We start from the raw sequence: 23,547 nt of genomic DNA, 5'->3' as shown, positions 1-23,547 counted from the left end.
CTCACATGTGATCCTCGTACTTGGGAGGCAAAAGGAGGAGGGTCACTGAAAGCTTGAGCTACCCTGGAGTTCAAGGCTAGCCTGGGCTACAGAATGAGACACTGTCACTGTCTTAAAACAAACCAACAACCACTGTTTATCAAAGCTTAACCTGGAATAGTTTGGAGCCAAATTTCTGTATTTATGGCTTTGAAATTTGTGTTAGAGAAATTGAGAAGTCATCAAAGGATTCTTAGCGGGTGAATAACATCACAGAGTTCTGTTACATAAGAAAAGCAGTAATGAAAATGTGAAAGGGATGGTACTAGAGAGATTCCAATAAAAAGTACTGTAATAATTTGCTTAGTCATGATGAAGGTTGTTATCAAAAGAGGAAAGGAATGAATACTTTGAAGAGTTGTTCTTCATCCCTCACTGGGAATTGAACTCATGGCCTTGTGAATGGTAGGCAAGCACTCTACCACTGAGACACACTTCCTAGCCCTTCTTTGAAAGAGAGAAGTCCAATAGTAGGAGGTGGAATCCAAACTGACATTTCCTAGAGAGAAGTAAGAAAAAATAAAGGACGGGTGTTGTGAAGAAGAAGCTGTTTTCAATTTTGTGTATTTCTGGTGCATATAAACACTCATTCTTACACAAAAAAGAACGCAGCTTTCCTTTGGTACTTGGGAGAGAGAGTGCCAGGGAGGAGATGGAAGTTCACTACCACCAAGTCGCTGGAACATGGGGGAAATGCTGGAACTTGGTGAGTATTCCAAGGAGAAGGAAAAGAGCCTCATTCACATTAGTCCCCTGTAAATGCCCAAGGAAAATGTGTTGTCGAGTGAAGTAGCTCAGGGGAGCACACGTATTTTAAGTGTGAGTCAAGGAAAATAAGCAGGTAGAAAACAGTGGTGGGAGAAAATGTGGAGTGAGCTAATTGAGGCCATGTCGCTGGCTACACAATGACCCATATGGTGGGCTCTTGTCATGCCCAGCGCAGACATTCACATTTGCAGCTGTATGCAGGTTTCCCTTTTGTAAGGGTAGACTTGGCACACAGAGACATCAGCTTACCCAGCTTAATGGGTTTCCAATATGGTAGAAAACAGGAAAGCTATGTTCAGCAATTACCGATCACTGTTGTCCTTGGTAGACTCTTTTCCACAGCTTCTACTAAAGATAGTTTCCAAATTAACTAAAGAATATTTTACTCTTTTCATTCAAAGGTAAAGTATGAAGTAACAGAGGATGTATATACTTCCAGGAAGAAACAACACCAGACCATGATGCATTATTTTTGTGCACTAAATACTCTTCAGTACAAGAAGAAAATAGCTTTGTTAGAACCTCTACTTGGATACATGCAGGCTCAGGTAAGTACTATAGTATGTTTTGAATTGTATCTGTCCTAAAAGCCTTGTATAGAGCTTGATTTTTGTATTAACCATAAGGATATTGTAAACTGTTGTCAACATTTAATTTGTATTATGGTTTTAAAAATAATTTTAAAGACTGTCTTTATAAGGGTGTCTTATTGTAAGGTGGTTGGGAGAATGGTTTTCCTTGCAAATGAAGATCTAAAATGTTTTAAATAAATGGAAATGCATTGTAATTAAGACTTCTCCCACCTCAGTTGGGGACAGGAGGCAGAAAGCTAAATGAATTTCAGAGTGCTATCTCTTGCTGGATCTTCTTTTCATTATTGCTTCATATGTCTGAAAAAGAATGAACAAGTTTGAGCCAGGCATGGTGACTCAATCCTTTAATCCTACCACTCAGGAGACAGAGGCATTCAGATCTCTGTGAGTTTAAGGCCAGTCTAGTCTACAAAGAGAGTTCGAGGACAGCCAGAGCTGTTACACAGAGAAACCCTATCTAAAAAACAAACAAACAAACAAACAAACAAACAAAAAGAATAAGCAAGTTTGCATTTGTTTTATGGAATATGGTAGATGAGGGGTCTGGAGAGATGTCTCAGTGGTTAAGAGTACTGACTGCTTTCCTAGAGGACCCAGGTTCAATTTCTAGTATCTATATGGTAGGGGAATCAGACACTGTCATCTCACCTTCTAGGGTACTTGTCACACACATGATGAGCAGACTTACACTCAGGAAAAACACCTATATGCATAAAAAAATAAATAAATAAAGTATTCAAATGCCCAAAAAGGTGCACATTAGAAAACTGGCTAGAAGGTTGAGTTTGGGGAAATATATCAGTTTCTTAAAACCCAAGAAACTTGAATATCCCTTCAGGCATAAGAGTACTTAGTTATAAACTAAGTACTTGGGAGAGAGAGTGCCAGGGAGGAGATGGAAGTTATAAACTAGCTGTGGTAGGTAGCCTGAGGTCAGAGAAATATTTGAGGCCACCCTGGATTACACAGTGAAACTTTATTTCAAATAACAACAGCAAACTGCCTAAATATGTGAAAGGATATATAGTGGAATTTAATTCTAGTTTCCTTAGTAGCTCTGACTGGTGGATATTATAAACCATAACCTGTTATTGTACAAATCAGATAACCCACTCTCATTTCTCTGTAATTCTGTGTCCTAGAAACTGTTGATGTGATTTACTCTAAATATTTTGTGTGTGTGTTTATACTGTACAATCTTCCACTCCTCTTCTACCTCAGATAAGTTTCTTTAAGATGGGTTCTGAAAATCTCAGTGGACAACTGGAAGAATTTTTAGCTAATATTGGAACAAGTGTACAGAAGTAAGTGTTTTGTTTTCATTAAAATGAAAATGAAATTATGTCAAAAATTTAATAGCTAAATATTTATATTTACATAATTACAACATTACATAATTTAAATATTTACAACTTGGGCTGGAGAGATAGCTCAGTGGTTAAGCACACTGTCTGTTCTTCCAGAGGTCCTGAGTTCAATTCCCAGCAACCACATGGTAGCTCAGAACCATCTATCCTCGGATCTGCTGCCCTCTTCTGGCATGCAGGTGTACACAAAGACAGAGCACTCATGTATTAAAAAAATATTTAAAGCTTAATTTTCTAAGGGTTAGTTTTCTTTCCATGAGTGTATTTCTCAGCTTTATGGCTAAGTTTGGGAGTTTAACTGTCTTTCCCCTAAATGTAAACTCTGGTTTCATAACACTGAAATTTGATGATCATTTTAATGATATAAAGCTAGCTTTTATGTTTGACTAATAAAAATATATAATGGTAATTATCCATAAATAAAATTTTCTTTAAAATCTCATTTGTAAACCTTGCTTAGAAAATTAGTAAGCAAATCCTGTTTTCTATGCTGTAGTATTTAGAGAGAGAAAGCAGTTCTAATCATCTTTAATGTGTGAATAACTATGATGTTAATCTGAGGCAAGGAGAGAGATGAAATGTAGGGTTCTTCATTTTATTTTTTGCAGTGCTGGGGCTTGAACGCAGGTCTGTGCTGTACCATAGAGCAGTTTGAAAAGTACTCTACAGCTAGGTGTCCGGTCACTTTATTAGTGTTCAGATTTGATAGTGTTTCTAAAATATCTAAGTTTAACATAGTGTTTAAAATGAATTTGTTACCTTAACCATCTTGTGTTTGCTTTTTTAAAAAATTAAATATGTGGGCACGTAGGGTTGGTAAGGCATTCTTTGTTGGTTGTGGCTGGTAGTAACTAATCTATTCTCTGTGTTAGTGTTCGAAGGGAAATGGATGGTGATGTAGAGACCATGCAGCAGACCATAGAAGACTTGGAGGTAGCCAGTGACCCTTTATATGTGCCTGACCCGGATCTAACCAAGTTCCCTGTCAATCGAAATTTAACCCGAAAGGCTGGATACCTAAATGCTAGGAAGTAAGAAAACTATTGTCATGTTCATACTACATCTTGTAACAGCAAATTGATATAATGTATAATTATATTGTTTGCCAGTTGTTTTGGTTTCACTAAAGGTTGAAACTTAAAAAAAAATACCCCACATTTATTTATTTATTTACTTGTATGTAAACATTTTTATGTTTTGTGTGTACACATGTTGTAGCAGTGTAGGAGTGTTGGTGAGAGGGCAGCATGCTGGACCCCCACTCTGCCATGTAGGTGCTTGTGTAGCATTCAAGTCACCAGGCGTGGCGGGAAGTCCCTTTAACCAGTATGCCATCTTAGCACCCCAAGGTTGAAACTTTTTAGTGTTGTATTTATTTATATAAGCTTGTTGATAGGGTACACAAAAACTTTAAGAATCCTACCGTAATATTTATGGAATAATTTGAATTTATGAAAGGGATGAAACCAGTTTGAATCTAAATAAGCCTATCATGATATGTAGATGCTACTAAATATTATGTTAATATTAATCACACATTTCAGATGTGATTATATCAAGTCAAAATTGAGTTTTCATTGAAAATGGTTTTTCCCCCTCTCTCTTATTACTATTCTCGTCAATTTTCAGTGCTGTGTTGGAGCTCAGACCCTTGAGCATCCTAGGCACATGCTGTCCCATTGGACTAAGTCCCCAGCTGCCACTTGATAATGGTGAAGTAGATTAGCCCTAGAAATAAGATTGAATTTCTTTTCTTGAATCGTGAGCTGTAACTCGGATTTTTGATGTATCTTTGTAACAGTTGCAACTTAATAATTTCTACCCTTGATTTTGAAACAACACATGTTCACAAGTGAGTCGTCATGTGCAAACCATTTCTGAGTCTGAAAAAGTGATTATCTTCTTCCCTTGGTGCCTTTTTGTAGATTGTTTTGTTTTTACTTGCTGCTTTTTCTTGTGTCTGCTGGTAATAAGGGATTTCCTAGGAGTCATTGTTAAAATATCAATGTGTTTTCTTTAGTAAAACAGGCTTGGTGTCATCTACCTGGGACAGACAGTTCTACTTCACGCAGGGTGGGAACTTAATGAGTCAAGCCCGTGGCGACGTGGCCGGGGGCCTGGCGATGGACATAGACAACTGTTCAGTGATGGCCGTGGACTGTGAGGACAGACGATACTGTTTCCAGATCACCTCCTTTGATGGGAAAAAGTTAGTATTATTCTGCTGCTAATAAGATACACATTTTAAAACAAAATGCTGGATTATTTTTTGTTTAAAATAGACATTTGGAATTACTGTGAATTATTTATATATTTCATGTGCATTGGGTTTTTGCTTTCATGTGTATGTGTTTGAGGATTTCAGATCCCCAGGAACTGGAATTATGGACAGTGGCAAGCTGCTGGGAATTGAACCTGGGTCTTCTGGAAGAGCAGTCAGTGTTCTTAGCCACTGAGCTATCTTTCCAGCCCCATTAAATGGTTTTTTTTAATACTTTGAAGTTGTTAGAGCAACAAATGGTGTTAAACCTGTGATTTCACGTTTAAGATAAGGCACTTAAAAAGCCTGCATGGTATTGGGAAGGTAGTGTGACTTAGAATGTCCGCCATGGGTTATTTACTTACTCTGTTCTTGGATTAGTTACTGATAACCCCTCTGTTCTCCATTTTTCTGTATATCAAATGGAGGCAGAGGAGTTGTACTGTCAATAATTGTGAGGAATAGAAATCTAACAAACATAATGTGCTCATATATGTATAGATTCTAAAAGTAGTCTTATTTTGAACTGTTAATGAGTTACTTGTAGTTACGTTATTTTATTCATTATTGTTTTTATGCCCTTTAAAAAATTCTATTACCTTTACTTTATATGTGAATCTATAGTGTAGAACAATTTTTCAAAAAAACATAAATGTAAATAGGGAATGAAAAAAAAAAACACCTGTTAATTTTATGTATAGCATTTTGTTTCCTTCTAGTTTTTATCCTGAATACATTTTTTTCCTTTCCCCTCCTCCTTTCCATCCTCTTTCTTCTTCACCTTGAACCCACAGCCTTGAGCATTCTAAGCAAGTCTCTGCCGTTGAGCTAGTGCCACAGCCCTTTTTGTAAAAGTTCATTTTGTGACAGGTTCTTAGCAGGTTGTTCAGGCTGGTCCTCACGTGTCATCCCCCCACCTTAGCCTCTGAGGTAGTTTAGGGATCAGTACATTTTCTTAAATAATTGAAGGATATTTTGTGTACGTAAAGTAGATCTGCAGCCATTTAAAAAAACATTTTATAGGACTGGAGAAAGAGCTCAGCGATTAAGAACACTTGCGACTCTTACAGAGCTTCCTAGTTCTGTTCTCAGCAGCCATATCCAGTGGATCAAAACTCCAGTAGCCCCAGTTCCAGGTGTTTTGACACTCTTTTCTGGCCTTAAGGACATCTGCATTCGTGTGGTGCACCTAAACTCATATTCATATAAAAAAACTTTAAAAACGCATTTTTAATGGTTGTATTATAATCTTTCAAAAACCATACAACATAGTTAAACGTTTTCCTAATGATACAAATTTAAGTTAGCTGAGATGGATTTTGACTTTTGAACTTACTTATTATTTAGAAGAAATCTCTAGGTTCTCTGAAAGTCATTTTTTTCTCCATAATATTTATGTACATTAAGGTACCTTTTTTCATAAAAGAGAATTTTGCTTACTATCTTAGCCACGTGATTATTTTCCTAGTCCTTCTATAGATATACAGTGAATGTCAGTGCTTTATATTAGAGTTCCTATTTGCTAACAAGTTAGTACTACATTTTTGTTTTTAGCATTAGCATTTTGCTAATGCTTGGCATGGTTCTCATTTTTTTTCTGATAAGATAGAAAACTAATAAAATTTAAATTTTCTCTTAAAATATCAATATATGGACAGAAGCCAAATATTTCTGTTGGTCCATTTGTTGCAATTTTTACTTATACTTAAGGGAGAAACTGTCACTAGTGAACTTAGTATTTTCTGGTTAGATAACACATAGAAATTCTAGTAAGTTGAAGTGGATTTTCTTTTTTATGTTGTCTTCTGGAAGCTGGTATTCCCATTTGGTTTTGCACATTGTAGATAGCCACTTGGAGTTCTTAAGTCTTAAATCCTGGAGCTACTGTTGGGCTTCTTTCCCTTAAGTATTTGTCACTTGTGTTTTTTTCTTTAATTTTAAAGTTGAGGCTAAAACTTTCACTGTTTTCTCCATAGATCTTCAATTTTGCAAGCAGAGAGTAAAAAAGACCATGAAGAGGTAAAAACATTTTTATAAAGTAAATTTTGTCTTGTTTTGTTTTTTGAGACAGGATTTTTCTGTGTAACCTTGGCTGTCCTAGAACTCACTCTAGACCACACACTGGCATCAAACTTTGAGATCAGCCTGCGTCTGCCTCCCAAGTGCTGAGAATAAAATTAATTTCTTCAACATTTAAGGCTAGTTTTTGTTCTTCTGAAAATAGAACATTAATGTATTTACTATAGAAAATTTGGAAAAATCTTAGTTAATTAAAAAGGACTTAAGGTCCTTTGCTCTCAAGCATCATTCTTGGTTTTCGAACAGTTTTATAGCTGGAGGAACCTTAGACACCATTTCTGCACTGTCTAAAGTGCTATCTTCAGCAATGACTGTAATCTGGCAGGCTTAGTGTCATGAGCTGGCAGTTTCATTTCTCCTCTGTTGTTACTAACCTTTGGGACACTGCTTGCCGAAGTAAGAACGTGGCGGCAGCAGATATGGGACAAAAAGAAGTAACAAAAGCTTAGAACAGTGGGAAAATGAAAGACAGAAAAGCAAAGATTTAGGAGTCTGTTCTTTCTCACAAGCCTTGTAGTTTCGACTCCAGCTATACTCCCAGTAAACTACATATGGAAGGAAAGGTGCTATCAAGACTGATCATTTAAAAACTGTTTTCAGAAACATTCTTCATCTTATTTAGTATTATAATTTTATTGGTAAAAAAATGCAGTTGGAAATTCTATAGAGACCTATATGTATTTATTTCTCATGGGAAAGAATAGTTTTGGTCTTTGAGGACACAGATATTTCTGCTCTGTGTGTGGTTTACCAGAGTATGTATTAGTTTTGTGAGGCCTGTCAGGCTCTAGAATCCTTGAAAGTGAAGCAGAGGATGTGGAATAGGGTTTTTTGTTTTTTGTTTGTTTCTATTTGAAAGAAGGAAGATGTATAATGTGCATTCACCAGGAAGAATTTGTGTTTTAATTTTTCACATAAATGTTATGGTAACTGAGTTCAGAATACCATGTTTGGTGGGAATTAAGGGAGGAAGGAATATAAAAAGTATACTATTAAGTTATGATTTAACATGATTACTATTTATTTTGTATAAATAAATTTATTAAAATAATTCAATCTGAAGATCTTTTACATGCATATGTTTATAGCAGGTTTTTGTTTTGTTTGTTTGTTTGCTGGGGATTGACTCTAAGGATTCACATACTTTGTTAAGTATGTGCTCTATCACTAAGTTACATCTCCACCCCTAAGATGAAGAATATGTGCTATTCTAATGAAAACTGTTTCAGTTTAATATTGGGTAGCCTTCCTGAGTAGAGAGGCTTTATTGAAAAAGACATTAGTAATCATATTTAATTTTTTTCTTTTTCAGTGGATTTGTACAATAAACAACATATCTAAACAAATATACTTGAGTGAAAACCCAGAGGTAATATTTTTATTTTGTTATCCAGATCTATCAGAATGAAGTAATTTTGTAGGTTATATGGCTTTTGTTAATTGACTCATTTCTCAAGTTCTGTAATCTCAAGTACAGAATCCATATGATTCTGTTTGGGTTGCTTCGGTGTACCATGGATTGTCTATCACAGAACTGTGTTATTTCAGAATGTACTGAAATCAGTTACTCAACTGGTATTGACAGTTATCCTCATGTTGAGTGCCATGGAGTAGGTAGAAATGGCGGAGAAACTCCGTGGCTTCCTCTGGGAGTTACTGTGGTAAGTTAAAAAGGGAGCTGTGTGACATTTTATGTACAACATGAGTAGAAGCACGTGGTTAAAAAAGCACACATGGTAATCACTTACAGGCTTACATTTTGGGAATGCTGGGATCCGTGAGGACTTTGTTTTAGAGAAAAATTTATAGAGATGATGGAAACCTGAGCTAAGATTTGTTCAAGGAAAAAAGGAGACACTGTAAATCTTGTTCAAATATATTTTATGATTTTGGTATGTCTGTAATGAATCAAACTGAACTTTCAGTTTGCAAATTATTCTTTGAGTAGCAAGAGTTTCAAACCTGGTGCACCTCAGTGTGTTAACTTAGCCATAGAAACAGTTCAGACAGGCAAGTAGAATCTAAGGGTACCAGTAGCTGAAAGACTGGAATGAGCCTCTGCTGTGTAGTAGTTGGGAAAATTCTTGGTCCTAGACGGGAGCTGTCTAAACTCCTTTTTAGATGTTGGCTGGCTGCGCAGTGAGCCCAGGGCTTCTCCTGCTGGGGACGGACTGATGATTTCATTAAAAGTCTTAGTCACAAGCTTCTCTTCCCCCTCCCCCAACACCAGACAGGATTTCTTGGATCTGCCTCTCTTTACTCACCCTCCCAATCCAGAGCTACCATACCCAGATTAAGTTACTCTTGATGTTAATGGTGGATTTGATAGGAGGGTTTAGACTAGTTAGTAACTAACTGAGTAAAAGGTAAAGAAAAAAATGATAAAGATGACTTCCAGGTTTTAAATTCAAAGACTTCTGTTTAGAAAAAAAGAGGAATTTTGTTTTTGTTAAAATGAGATGCCATCAAGTATATTCATAATTTTATCAATTACATAACTATATTCTAGAAGAGCTCTTTTATATTTAATGAATGTCCTACTTCTAATTTTTTATCCTCTATAAGATATTTTGAATGACTAGGCAGTATGCTAGGTGATAGCAGTACAAACCTTAATTCAAAGTAACTGGTAGTTAAAAATTAGTAGAAAAAGAATATGTTCCATTATGTATTTTAGTAGAAAGAAACTGGAATTAGTCTTGAATATAGGAAGTTTATAATGCTTGAAATTTATGTACCTTACTAGTAAGGTCAGAGAATGGAAATACCTCAGTAGCTTTAGTTTATATTTTAAACATAACTCAAGAGCTTTATGACAGTTTTAAGAGTTATTTCAAACTTTTAGTTTCTTACATTATTGATACTAATTTTATTATTATTTTTAAAACAAACCAAACCAAACTAGGAAACTGCTGCACGAGTAAATCAGTCTGCTCTGGAAGCTGTCACTCCTTCCCCATCTTTCCAGCAGAGACATGAGAGCCTGCGCCCAGGAGGGTGAGTTAGTATGTGGGGTTATTTAAAGTGTTAGTGAGCACTTTGACATTTAACAGTGCTACTTAGATGCGTACTAAGTCATCTCTGAATAACAGATGTGTATTTTCAAAATGACAGATTATGAATAAGGGTCTGTAGCATAGGCCAGAAGTTGATATAGTGAGAATTTTATTTCTAAAACAGTCTCTCACAGGCCTGGAGCTCACTGATTTGGTAGGCTGATTGACCAGTGAGTTTCTTGCCTCTTCCTATCTCTGTACCCCAGTACTGTGCTTGCAGATGCATGCTGCCATGGCATCTCATTTTAAAATATGAGTATTAAAGATTAAAATCCAGGTTCTTGCTGGGTGGTGGTGCCACCCTTAATCCCAGCACTTGGGAGACAGAGGCAGGTGGATCTCTGAGTTTGAGGCCAGCTTGGTCTACAGAGTGAGTTCCAGGCCAGCCAGGGTACAGAGTAAAACCCTATGTCAAAAAAACAAACAAAAACCAGCTTCTCCTGCTTAGGCAGGAGGCAGTTTACCAGCTGAGTCATTTTCCTAGTCCCAGTTTATGGAAACAAAGCTTATGGAAAGGAAGGAATCTTTTTTTTTTTTTCCAAGACAGGGTTTCTCTGTGTAGCCCTGGCTGTCCTAGAGCTCACTCTGTGAACCAGGCTGGCCTTAAACTCACAGAGAACCTCCTGTCTCTGCCTCCCAAGTGCTGGGATTAAAGGTGTGTGCCACCACCGCTAGGAAGGAATCTTTTACTGAATAAATAGCTAGCTGATTTGGGATTAAATTTTTACTCTTTGAGTCAGGGTCTTGCGTTGTGAGCCAGGTGGGCCCAGAACTGCAATCTGCTACCTCCCCTTCCTGGGATTACAGATAGGTGCTTCTGTGCCTGCCTTAGGGATGTTCTGCATTAGAGTGCTGTATAATCTCATTGACTTAAAATACTGTTTTCTTTTCTTGTAGTCTGCTAAGCATTGAACTTGTGAAAGAAAAAAACTAAATTCAGTGCCTTCTTGTTTTCCTTTGTGGTTAGACAATCTCGGCCACCAACAGCTCGAACCAGCAGTTCAGGATCCTTGGGGTCAGAGTCTACAAATTTGGCTGCCCTCTCTCTAGATTCTCTTGTTGCTCCAGATACTCCAATACAGTTTGATATAATTTCTCCTGTGTGTGAAGATCAGCCTGGCCAGACAAAAGCCTTTGGCCAAGGAGTCAGGTGAGTATTGATGTCAGGAAGACAATGTAAAATTTATGATTTATATCATAATATAAGATATCACAGTATAAGATTTATGATTCCATGTGTGGTGCATTTCTGTATCAGCTATGTTGGTTTTTTGTGTAATTACCTAACAGCATTTTCATAGTTAGGGTAGAACCATACGGGTTTTTCTGTTGGTCTTCTGCATCTATTAAAGGTGTTAGGGTAATCAAATATCAAAAAGTTTAATTCTGAATTGCTTGTAAACTCTATTACTTGGGCATTTGACCTGGTAGTTGCAGAAGAAGTGATAGTCTATCTTTAGGTTGTGACATTATTTTTCAAATTCTGTCAGCATAAGGGGCTGGGATGTAGCTCAGCTGGGAGTGTGCATGCCTAGTGTGCATGAAGGCTTGGACTCAATCTCTTGCAGCACAGAAAAACTGGACATGGTTAGCTCATGCCTGCAGTTGTACTTGGGAGTTGGGAGTAGGAGGATCAGAAGCTCAGGGTTGTCTTGGCGATATGTGTGTGTGTATAGTGTGTGGTGTGTGTAGCAAATTCAGGTCCAGTTTGGACTATATGAGACCCTGTCTCCATGATATTGGTGATGATGAAGAAGAATACTCTTGTCAAAGTACTTAATTTTGAAATTGTTTTTAGGGGTCCTGGCTAGAAAAATGGCTCAGAAATTGAGAGAGCTTACTGCTGTTTTAGTTTATAGCACCCACATGGCAGGTCACAATTACCTGTGACTCTGGTTCCAGGGAATCTAAAGCCACCTTCTGGCCTCCACAGGTCCCTGAGTGCTTGTGGTGTACAACAGCTCACACAGACAAACGCTCATACATATAAAGAAATGAAATTATGGCAAATCATTTATTAAGGAGGTTGGGCACTTACTACATTAAATTTGGATATGACATCAATATAATCATGAAAATTTGAATAAATATACTAAGTATGCATAGCATTTGATATCCTAAGCCAGGCTGATAGGAAAGAGATCAGTACTGGGTTGGAGAGGTGGCTCGGCAGTTAAGAGCACTTGCTGTTCTTGCAGAGGACCCAGGTTCACTTCCCAGCACCCACCTGGCAGCTCACAGTCTTCTGGAACTCCAGCTCTAGGGGATCGGAAGCGCTTTTCTGGCCTCCGCTGGCACTGGACACATAAGTAGCACATATGCTTACATGTGGGCACACATCTGTGCACATAAGAGAATGAATCTTTTTAAGAAGATCAATATCTCACCCTTTTTAGTGTGTCTGTCATGTACACGTGTGCAGGTGCACACATTTACATGAATATCTGTGGAGGCCAGAGGACAATTCAGAGTTGTCCCCTGTGATACTCCTCAGCTATTCATTGTTTTGATAAAGACTCTCCCCCCTGGCCCGGAGCTTGCCAAAGCTGGCTGGCTGTCCAGTGAGCTCCAGGCATCTATCCATTTCTGCCTCTGTAGAGCTGAGATTGCAAGTGTGTGCAACCTTGCTTGGCCTTTTTTTGTGTGTATACATATGTGTGGAGTATTTGAATAAACCCTGTTTATTCAAAACAGGGTTTTTCTGTATAGCCCTGATTGTTCTGGAACTTGCTCTGTAGCCCAGGCTGAGCTTGAACTCAGAGATCTGTCTGCCTCTGCCTTCTGAGTGTGCCACCACAGCCCTGGCTTTTTTGTTTCTTCATTTTTTTTTTTTTTCTTTTTCTTTTCTTTTCCAGAGAGTTTCTTTATAGCCTTGGCCATCCTTGAACTTGCTTTGTAAACTGGACTGGCCTTTTAACTCAGAGCTCCACCTGCCTCTGCCTCAGTGGTGCTATGAGGTACATCACCATGCCTGAATAGTTGGCTTTTTTTTTTTTAAAGATTTATTTATTTATCATTTATACAGCATTCTGCCTGTGCAGCAGAAGAGGGTACCATCTCACTATTGATGGCTATGAGCCACCATGTGGTTGCTGGGAATTGAACTTAGGACTTCTGGGAAGAACAGCCAATGTTCTTAACTTCTGAGCCATCTCTGTAGCCTGCTAGTTGGCTTTTTTATATAGGTTTTGGGGGTTGAACTCAGATCTGACTGAGCATGTTCTTAGCCCCTGTCCTGTTTTCTTACTGCCGTAAGTATTTTAGACTACTGCTTCTAAGAATCCCTTTGATTTGAACTTTTACCTTCCTTCGTTGTGATTGTGCCACAAGCCAAGAACAGGAAGCAGGGAAGTAGCTTTTATCTTTGGTTTAGTTTTCTCCTTGCATTGCTACTTACACCTTGAGAAGTAGAGTTCAGTTTTGTTTTACTTTGTTTGTGGTGCTGGAGATCAGTCCGAGGCTTCGGGTATATTATAGCAAGCCCTCTTAGTACATATATGTGTGTGTGTGTACACACGGACATAATGTCTATACATATATATGTCTATGTATGTGTAATGTTTATATGTAGATTCAGGAAATACAATTAACAACAGCAACAAAAAGCATTCATATTTTGAACCAGACAGTGTTCAAATCTTTATAGTTAACTTGCAATTTGTACTTAAAGAACGGAGACTTGGGATTTTTACAGCTATAGGGAATCTGTGGCATTTTCTCAACCCTCCAATATTGTCACCACATTAGTTTTCCTCCATCTTTTTTTTTATTATTAGAAAATGGTTTAATATGAGGAGTTTTGTTGTGTGTGGTTAAATTTATGCCTACTTAATAAAGTACAGCAATGAAGGGCTGCAGTAGATAAATCAGTTAATGCAGACAGACACGTTACATTTGGCTCATTATTCAGTATGAGACTGAAGTATTTTGTATTTTGCATAGTATTTTGTCCATCTTATTATTCACTAACAGAGTGGGATACTTTAGAGCCTTTCTTTGTAAATATGTAAAGTTCTGTGACTCTTTTTTTTTTCCTTAAATTTCAGGCGTACAAATCCATTTGGAGAATCTGGAGGAAGCACAAAATCAGAAACTGAAGGTAGAACAGATTGCAGTTTTCATTCTAGAGTGACCCAGTAGTAACCTTTGAAGTGTGTTATTTGCATTTGGTCTGCTGCTATGCTCTGTTTTGATGATATTTTCACTTTAGAATTTTCTCAGTTCCACCCCTTAGTACTCTTAAGGCAACCAAAACCTAATAGGACTTCAGAAGTTACTCGTACAAGATTGTAGAATGTCATAGACTTTTGACCTCATAGGCAACTTCTTAGTACATAAACTGTCCCTTAAACTTTTTTAAAAACATTTCTTTGCATTTTCATACCTTCCACCTCCTGAGATCCTTGACTTCAGTAGCCCTGGGTAGTTGGCTAGGTTTCCAGTAGTGGTGTGCCTATTGTTGAGCGGGTTTAAGTCTCAATTGGAGAGCTGTAACTGCCAGGGTGTGCACACCACCATGGTACCTTAGGGTGATTGGGCCGGGCTAGTGGTCGTTGTGGTTCCTAGGCATCATATCTGGGTAGGACTGTTGGTTGCTTCCCTCTTTTGGAAACTTGGATGGTGTCTTCTGTACCATTGAAAGCTCATTCTCAGGGAGGGAGGAGGCAATTCCAGCTCAGGGGTCTCTGGGCCAAGCATCTTAAAAGTTCATGGTGTCTTCAGCAATAGGGAACTTACTTTCTGCCTCTCAGGGGCAACCAAGGGCACTGGAGTGTTGTGTTTTGGGAGTCTTTCAGACAGCTCTGACCAACAACTTGGAAGAGGCCTTCTCATGCCTGCTGTTGGGGTTTTGGTTAGATAGTCTTTGGCTCTTTGAGGGAATATTGTCAGCCCAAATGAAAAAAAATTATCTCAATTAAACTATATACGTATATTTATGCACAGACTTATGTGCATTATAGGCTTTTTGGTAGTTAGTTGAGTAATTCCTTATGGCTTTTTCAAACATACTGTTATTTTACCCTCCTTTTTCCTTCTGTGTATTTTCTTTCTTTGTGACTACAGACCCCATCTTTTCTTCCCATTTCATGATCAGACATCTATACTCTATTATAATCTTCTCTCTATTGCTTCTCCCCAACCCCTGGCCTCAGCAATAATTCTTTTTGTTTTCCTGGTTTCTGTAGTTACGTCAGGATATATACTCTCATTTTAAGATTTGGAGCTAGGAATCTAAAATTAGAGAAAACATGTTATATTTTGTCTTTCTGGGTCTGGGTCATCTCACTCAATACAGTGAGCTTTAATTTCCTTGTCTTGGTTTATTGCTCCAGCTAGTGCTTTGAGCACAGTAGTGAAAGGAGTGGGGAACTGGACATCTCTGTCTCTTGCCTTCAATGGGATTGTTTTAAGTTTTTTTCTACTTTGCATGATAATGGCTGTTTCATATATGGCTTTTATTATATTGAGCTGTGTTCCTTCTAGTCCTACTAGGACTTTTATCTTGAAGGCATGTCTGATTTTTGTCAGCGGCTTTTTCTGCATCTATTGAGATGATCATGTGATTTTTGTCTTTAAGTCCATTTAGGTTTATTGCATTTGTTGACTTGTATATGTTGAACTGTTGAACTATCCCTGCATTTCAGGGGTAAAGTCAAGTTTATCATAGTGCATAGTCTTTTTGGATTCTCTTAGTATTTAGTAAGTACTTTATTGAGAATTTGAATCTATGTTCATCAGAGATATTGGGCTGTGATTTTCTTTTGTTGTTGCTGTTATTTGTTTTTACCTGGTTTAGATATTATATGGTACTGGCTTCCTAGAAGGAGTTTGGGAGTGTTTCTTCTGTTTCTGTTTTTTGAATAGTTTAAAAGGATTGGCTGTAGATCTTTGAAAGTCTGGTAGAATTCTGGCTCTGCTCTTACTTTGTCTGAAAACCTTTTTATTACTATTTTATTTTCTTCATTTATTACGTATATGTTTTTTTTTTTTTTTTTTTTTTCAATGCAGTTTATTCAGGAACATTGAACAATCCTCGGACCCCGGGGAAAGCCAGCCCACAGCTTAAATAGCCTCTGGGTAGCCAACCCAGGCGTGCCACAGGGGCAATGCAGATAGGTCCACATACATGGAAGCAAGCCAGATCCTCGGCCTTAGCCAAATGTGGAGTTGTTCGTGACAGAGAGCACTCACCATCAGGAAGGTGGAAGGCGGAAACCAGCTCCATCTTTAAGGCATAGCATTCCGCAGCTCTCTACAGTTCCCCCTTTTTGTTTTAGACGCATCAGGCAAGAGTAGAGGTCTGATCTCTGATATTAGAAATAAATTGGGACTTTGTACAGATGTTCATTTAGGTGTCATCCACCCAAAGAGCATCAGACCCGTCCAATACCTTTTTCTCAGAGGCGGGACCTGGGGCATCAACCCGCATGCAATCAGACATGCTCTTCTCTGGGTCCAAAGCGGCTGACCCTGAGTGCAGTGCTTAGCCTCGCATCCTGAGCGTATCATTTTAGCTTTTTATGGTATCCAACCATGCTTGGGGAGAATGTCCTGCTTCAATGGCTGTAAAGGCCTGAATGATCATGGCTGCATCACACTGTTGTGAGACTCTAATCTTGCATATATACCACAGGCAAACCAAGGAGACCAACACCAGAAGGCCTGCTAACATTCCCATGCCCGCCCATTCCTTCAGATGATTCATGGCTGCAGCAATCCATGTTGATAATCCTGTGGCTAGTCCTGCGTCCACTCCGGTAGAATTTACTGTGACAATGGCCACTCTCAGCTGCTCCATCGTAGTATCGAATTCTCCAGTCCAATTATCTAAAATATAGCTCGACAATTGTTTAGACAGATTTGCAGCACAGGAAAAATTCTCATATTGTATGCTAGTGACACAAAGTCCAGCATACTTTCATTGACAGCCAGGTTGAGCGATTTGCCATAGGGTATCAATTTGCTCCTGCAAGAGGTCAATCCTCTGATTGAACACCATCAAGCTTCCTTTTAGTTGAGCATTAATTCTTTTATGTACAACTAAGGCATGAGCTACATTGGCTAAATGATTATTCAGGGTTTGAGCAGTCTGCCCAGTATGACTCATGGCTAATGCCCTGGTGGTAGCTCCAACAGCCGTCAATGAGATGGTAGTAACAATGGTGGCTGTAGTTCCAAGATCCCTTTTCTGTCTGAAGAGAGTCATAGCGTGAGGGGCATCAATGGGCATAGGCACCCAGTGAGGCATGCGAGTAATCAGGGCATACCTAACTTTACTAGCATTCCAGCATTGGGCAAAAAAGCAAGTATCATTACCACAATTACTTGGCTCTATCTGGCTAATAATGAATAAAAATGGGGGATATAGACAAACAGGTGTGGGCTTATAGGAAATATTATGAGAAGCCTTAACCCCTCGTTGGAACATCCTGCGTCAGTTCTAGAACTAGCAGTGGTGGTGTCCGAGGTCTGAGTAGGTTCAGGAGACCATTGCCCCTAGGGGCGAGACGTGCTCCATGCCAATTGACTAACTCCATGTTTTCCTCCAATTTTGAAAGTCATTTAAGGTTCTTAAATTATTTTTTTTCCCTTTTTTCTTAAATTTTTCATCAATTACACTTTATTCATTCTGCATCCCCCCATAAGCCCCTCCCTCCTCCCATCCCAATCCCACCCTCCCTCCTCCCTCTGCTTGCATGCCACTCCCCAAGTCCACTAATAGGGGAGGTTCTCCTCTCCTTTCTGATCTTAGTCTGTCAGTTCACATCAAAAGTGGCTGTATTGTCCTCTACTGTGGCCTGGTAAGGCTGCTCCCCCCCCCCAGAGGGAGGTGATCAAAGAGCAGGCCAATCAGAGTATGTCAGAGGCAGTCCCTCTTCACATTACTATGTAACCCAATTGGACTCTGAACTGCCCTGGGCTACATCTGTGCAGGGGTTCTAGGTTATCTCCATGAATAGTCCTTGGTTGGAGTATGAGTCTCTGGGAAGTTCCCTATGTTCAAATTTTCTTGTTCTGTTGCTCTCCTTGTGGAGACCCTGTCCTCTCTAGCTCTTACTATTTCCCAGTTCTTACCTAAAATTCCGTTCACTCTGCCCAACAGTTGCCCATCAGGCTCAGCATCTGCTTTGATAGTCTGAAGGGCGACAAACCCACTAAAACCTGTGCATCTAAAGAAACTAAGCAAGAGAGAGGACCCTAACTAAAACGTCCAATCCCCATCCAGAAAGGCAAAGAGGATGGACATCAGAAGAAGAAGAAAACAGGAAACAACCTATTACGTATATGTTTAGGTTGCTGAGTTCTTGGTTTAATTTAGGTGGTTTGGCTGAATCTAGAAATTTGTTTCTTTTAGGTTTTCCAGTTTAATAGAGAAGAGGTTTTTAGAATATTCCTTTGCAATATTATGAATTTCTTTGGTGTTAAAATATTTCCTCATTCATTTTTGATTCTGTTCGTTTGGGTCCTCTCTTTCTTTTAGTTACTTGGGTTTTTGTGTCAGTCTTTATCTTCTCAAAGAACTAGTTCTTAGATCATTGATTCTGGGTTTTGTTTGTTTTGCTTCTCTTTTTCTATTTTATTGGTATCTGGCTTATATAATTTCTTGCTGTCAGCTGGGTTTGGATTTGGTTTGTTCTTGGTTCTCTCTCTTTCTCTCTCTCTCTCTCTCTCTCTCTGTTTGACACAGCCCTGTATAGCCCTGGCTATCCTGAAACTCACTCTGTAGACCAGGCTGGCCTCAAACTCAGAGATCTACCTGACTCTGCCTCCCAAGTGGTGGGGTTAAATGTGTGTACTACTACTGCCTGGCAATTACTGAGTTGTATCATTAATTATTTATCTCTGCTCTTTCTGATTTTTAATGTAGGTATTTGGAGCCCTAAATTTCTTTCCAAGGACTACTTTCAATATGACTCAGAAGTTTTGTTTTGATGTGTTTTCATTTTCATTTAGATCCAGGAAATTTTTTCTTTCTTGATTTCTTGTTTGACCCATTCATCATCCAGGAATGAGTCTAGTCATCATGAGTTTGTGTACTTACTAAATCTTATTGCATTGTGGTCAGATAGGATACAGAGTTACTTCAGTCTTTCTGAATTTGTCAAGATTTTTTTTGTGTCTTAGGATGGGTTCATTTTAGAAAAGCTTCTGTGTGCTGCTGAATAGAATGTGTATTTAGTGTATGGGTGAAATATTCTGATGTTATCTCTTTTTATAATTAAATTTTTATTTTTTTATATTAATTAGTTTATTCACTTTGTATCCCAGCTGTAGCCTCCTCCCTCATTCCCTCCCAATCCCATCCTCCCTCCTTCATCTCCTCCCATTCCCCTCTCCAAGTCTACTGATAGGGGAGGTCCTCCTCCCCTTCCATCTGACCCTAGCTTATTAGGTCTCATCAGGACTGGCTGCATTGTCCTTCTCTGTGGCCTGGCAAGGCTGATTTCCCCTTGGGGGGTTGGTCAAAGACCCAGCCACTGAGTTCATGTCAGAGACAGTCCCTGTTTCCCTTACTAGTGTCACTTGGATACTGAGCTGCCGTGGGCTACATCTGAGCAGGGGTTCTAGGTTACCTCCGTGCACGGTCCTTGGTTGGAGTATCAGTGTCAGAATAGATCCCTGTGCCCAGATATTTGGTTCTTTTCTGTTGCTCTCCTTGTGGAGCTCCTGTCCTCTCCAGGTTCCACTATCTCCCCCTTCATTCAAAGGAATTCCCTTCACTCTGCCCAAAGTTTGGCTGAGTCTCAGCATCTGCTTTGATATTGATGTTATCAGTTAAGTTCATTTGATGTATGATAGTGTCAGTTCTAATGTTTCTCTGTTAATTTTTTGTTTAGATGATCTGTCTATTGGAGAAAGTGGGGTTTTGGAATCAGTACTTACGGGTTGATGCTAACCTGTGTTTTTAAATCTATTAGTACTTTTTTTTTTAATGAAATTGGATTCATTCACTAGCCTTTAGTGGATGTGTATTTAGGATTGCAGTGTCTTCTTGGTTAAGAGTTCCTTTGGTTAGAATGAAGTGTCCTTCTTTATCTTTTATGATTAGTTTTGGTTTGAAATCTGTTTGTCAGATACTAGGGATAGGACACCTGACTGCTTCCTGCTCTCATTTGATTGGAGTACTTATAGTGCATTCTTGTACGCTAACAGGATGCCTGCCTGTCTTTAAATCTGTGTTTCTTGTGAACAAAAGACAGATGCTTTTTTTTTTTTTGAGATTCAAGGTATGTTTATTTTTTACTCTTTTTTTAAAACACTTTTTAATGGTTTGGGCATTGGTGTTTTGCCTGCATATGTTTGTCTGTGTGAGGGTGTCAGATTACCTAGAACTTTCATTACAGACAGTTGTGAACTGTCACGTGAGTGCTGGAATTAAACCAGAGTCCTCTGAAAGAGCAGCCAGGACTCTTAACTGCTGAGCCATCTCTCTAGCTCCTATTTGTCACTCTTCAAGACTTATTTTTAACTCAGAAGTAGAAGTTCTGAGGTAGGACAGCCTACATCTCTGGCAATTTGTTCCTGGCACTTTTTTTGTTTCCATCATTCTCTTGGCCAAAAGTTTAGCATATCCTGCAGCCTGCTCCTTATGTTTTGTTTGTCTGTTTTGTTTTGTTTTAGTATGTTGTTTCTTTACAACACTATGTCGGTGTTTGTGTTACTGGACACAGGGAGTGACAAGAAGCTGAATCTTGGGTGCTTTGGTCCTGGGCTTCTTAGCTTCTTTTTTAAGGGCTTTCTGACAACATGTTGATGTACATCGTCTTCTTTAGAAAGATTAAAAAGCTTTCTGATTCTGCTAGCAAAGAAAGTGTCCCCACTGAGAAGGCACAGTAGTATCTGTCAGTCCAGGAACATCCTTCTCTCCCCCTTTTTTTATAATAACCAAGATGAGAACACTCAGAGTGGCATCCACAGTGCATCCACAAATGGACTTGCGCTCCCTCTCTCCAGTTCTCCTTGGTCTATAACAAGAATGCTCTGTACTCAACTGCAGGCACACTCTACCATGGGTCACAAAATGCCTTGCTTCATGGGAAACCTTGTTTGTCATTCCCAGCACTGGTCTGCGCCACTTAACCCTTCCACTCCTGACCCGGAACATCAGCAGCTACTTCTGTGGCCATGCGCTTCTCACAGAACATATGAAGCTTGCGCTAATTGTCCACGTCAATGAGTTTCTGACAGACAGTAGCAGGGAAGAAGATATTCAGCTTCATCCTGACACAGCTGACCACCTAGGGCATGTTACCAAAAAAGAGAGGGTTTTGTTTTTTGATCCATTCAGTCTGTGTTTCTTGTTTTCAGAATGGAGGCTATTGATATTGAAGGTTATTATTGAAATGTGTGTGTTAATTTCAGTTATTGTGTTTTAGGTTCTTGGTGTTGTATTTTCAGTGGTATTTTATATTTTTAATAATTATGGCTCTCTCTTTCTTTCTACAGTCTCTTGGATTTGCTCATTTCTCTTGGTCTCATGGTCTTTTAGGACTTGAATGTATTTCTAGTTTTCAGAGGTTCCATTGAGAAATCAAGCTATTATTTCGATGGACTTTTTAAAAAAAATATGTGGGGTGTGTTTGTGTCTTGCAGCTTTCAACACTTTCTTTGTTATGTATACTTAGTGTTTTAACTATGATATATGTGCTGGCTAGTCTTAGGTCAACTTATGTCATACAAGCTAGAGCTGTCTGAAAGAAGGGAACTTAATTGAGAGAAATGGCTTCATAATATCCAGCTGTAAGGCATTTTCTTAGTTATTGATGGAGGAGGGCCCAGCCCATTGTGAATGGCTCCCCCCCTGGGCTGGTGGTCCTGGGTTCTATAAGAAAATAGGCTGAGCAAGCCATGTGAGGCAAGCCAGTAAGCAGCACCCCTCTATGGCCTCTGTATCAGCTCCTTTCTCCAGGATCCTACCATTTGAGTTTCCGTCCTGACTTCCTTTCATGATAATCAGCAATGTAGAAGTGTAAACTGAATAAACTCTTTCCTCCCCGAAGCGGGGTGGGAGGGAGGGAGAATGCAGCTTTTTGCTCATGGTGTTTTGTTACAACAATAGAAACACTAAGACAATATAGTATGGGGATTTTCTGTTTTGCTATTTGGTACTCTGTACTTCTTGTATTTGTGTAGGGATGTCTTTCCTTAGTCTGGGGACGTTTTCTTCTGTGATCTTGTGAAAGATCTGATCTATGCCATTGACATGGGATTCTTTTCTTTCATCTATGCCTATAATTAAAGGTTTAGTTTTCATGGGGCCTCACATTTCCTGTATATTCATTTACTGTGTTTTAAAAATTTTTATATATATATAATCTATCTATCTATATATATATTAGATTATTTGGTCTAGATCCTTTACTTTATCTTCTGTATTTTATTTGTAGGGCTTTCCTTTGAGTTTTCTGTTTGGCTTACTGGACATTTCAGGTCCATCCTCGTTTCATTTGAGTCCTCTTCAACAATTCTGTTGCTATACTGAATTCTATTCTCAAGTCCTAGATTATCCTCATCATTTTCATCAACCTTATATTTTCTTGGGCATCGTCAGGTATTTGTTCTCAAGTTCTTTCTTCTTAGTTTCATTGAGCTGTTTCTTTGTGTCTTAAACTGTTTAAATTACTTGATGAAGTTTATGATTGTTGGTTTACATTCTGTGTCTTGGGGTTCACCTAGGCAAATCTCATTGGCAGACACTTCTATGGTACTGGTAGGTTTTGGAGAGGAAATAATAGCTTGAACTTTTCATATTGTTCGTATTCTTGAAATAAGATCTTGGCATATGGACTTCTTAGTTTTCTGTCTAGTATGGACAGCAAGTTGGGACACAAGAAAGGATGTACAGGGTTATCCCTAGAGGTAAGAAATGGCTTAAGTGGTAGGAAGTCAGATGGGCAGAGTGGACTGGACTGGTGCAAAGGACATGTGTTCTGTGCCAAGCCTGGAATGTAGTGGTCGATGAGGTGGCTGTCATATGGGAGGGGCTTACAGGTTGGGAATAAACAGGGTAGGTCTTGGGTAGAGGTTGGTTGAGGCTCAGGTATGGGGCCCAGATTAGGCCAGCGCACTTGACGTGGGACCCAGATCGGTTGGGGAGGGGGTGAAGGATGTGTGGAAGGGTATGTACAGTCTTTCAGTTCTATTTTTTTAAAGACATTATCAGATAACTAGGCTGCCTTCAGATATAATACATAGCCAAGGATGACTTTGAACTCTAATCCTTTTGCCTCTCCTTTCCAAGTACAAGGATTGCAGGCCTATGCCCCATACCCAGCCAGTAGCTGGCTTTCTTGTTGATTTTATTGTGTGTTATATGTGTGTTTGCATGTATGTGTGGTACGTATTCTCACGTGCGCGCGCGCGTGTGTGTGTGTCTGTTACTG

At 39.0% G+C, this 23,547-nt stretch overlaps 1 protein-coding gene and 1 pseudogene across 4 annotated transcripts in view; one reads left to right on the top strand and one right to left on the bottom strand.

Moving 5' to 3' along the window:
- The window catches only part of Appl1 (adaptor protein, phosphotyrosine interacting with PH domain and leucine zipper 1), a 47,246-nt gene that overhangs the window by 13,843 nt on the left and 9,856 nt on the right, over nucleotides 1-23,547 (top strand). For all 4 annotated transcript variants that reach the window (XM_060390750.1, XM_060390748.1, XM_060390749.1 and 1 more), the window contains 9 exons: nucleotides 1,209-1,355; nucleotides 2,622-2,704; nucleotides 3,640-3,798; nucleotides 4,788-4,976; nucleotides 7,004-7,046; nucleotides 8,419-8,475; nucleotides 10,012-10,103; nucleotides 11,130-11,312; nucleotides 14,209-14,261. In XM_060390750.1, coding sequence (XP_060246733.1) covers nucleotides 1,209-1,355; nucleotides 2,622-2,704; nucleotides 3,640-3,798; nucleotides 4,788-4,976; nucleotides 7,004-7,046; nucleotides 8,419-8,475; nucleotides 10,012-10,103; nucleotides 11,130-11,312; nucleotides 14,209-14,261 — 1,006 coding nt within the window. The remainder of the gene's footprint in view (nucleotides 1-1,208; nucleotides 1,356-2,621; nucleotides 2,705-3,639; nucleotides 3,799-4,787; nucleotides 4,977-7,003; nucleotides 7,047-8,418; nucleotides 8,476-10,011; nucleotides 10,104-11,129; nucleotides 11,313-14,208; nucleotides 14,262-23,547) is intronic.
- LOC110544053 (small ribosomal subunit protein eS6-like) lies at nucleotides 20,610-21,384 on the bottom strand (annotated as a pseudogene).

Source organism: Meriones unguiculatus, chromosome 9, assembly GCF_030254825.1.
Source record: "Meriones unguiculatus strain TT.TT164.6M chromosome 9, Bangor_MerUng_6.1, whole genome shotgun sequence".
Classification (NCBI taxonomy): domain Eukaryota; kingdom Metazoa; phylum Chordata; class Mammalia; order Rodentia; family Muridae; genus Meriones; species Meriones unguiculatus.
Note: the sequence above shows the minus strand (reverse complement) of the source record. Positions and strands in the feature narration are given on the sequence as shown.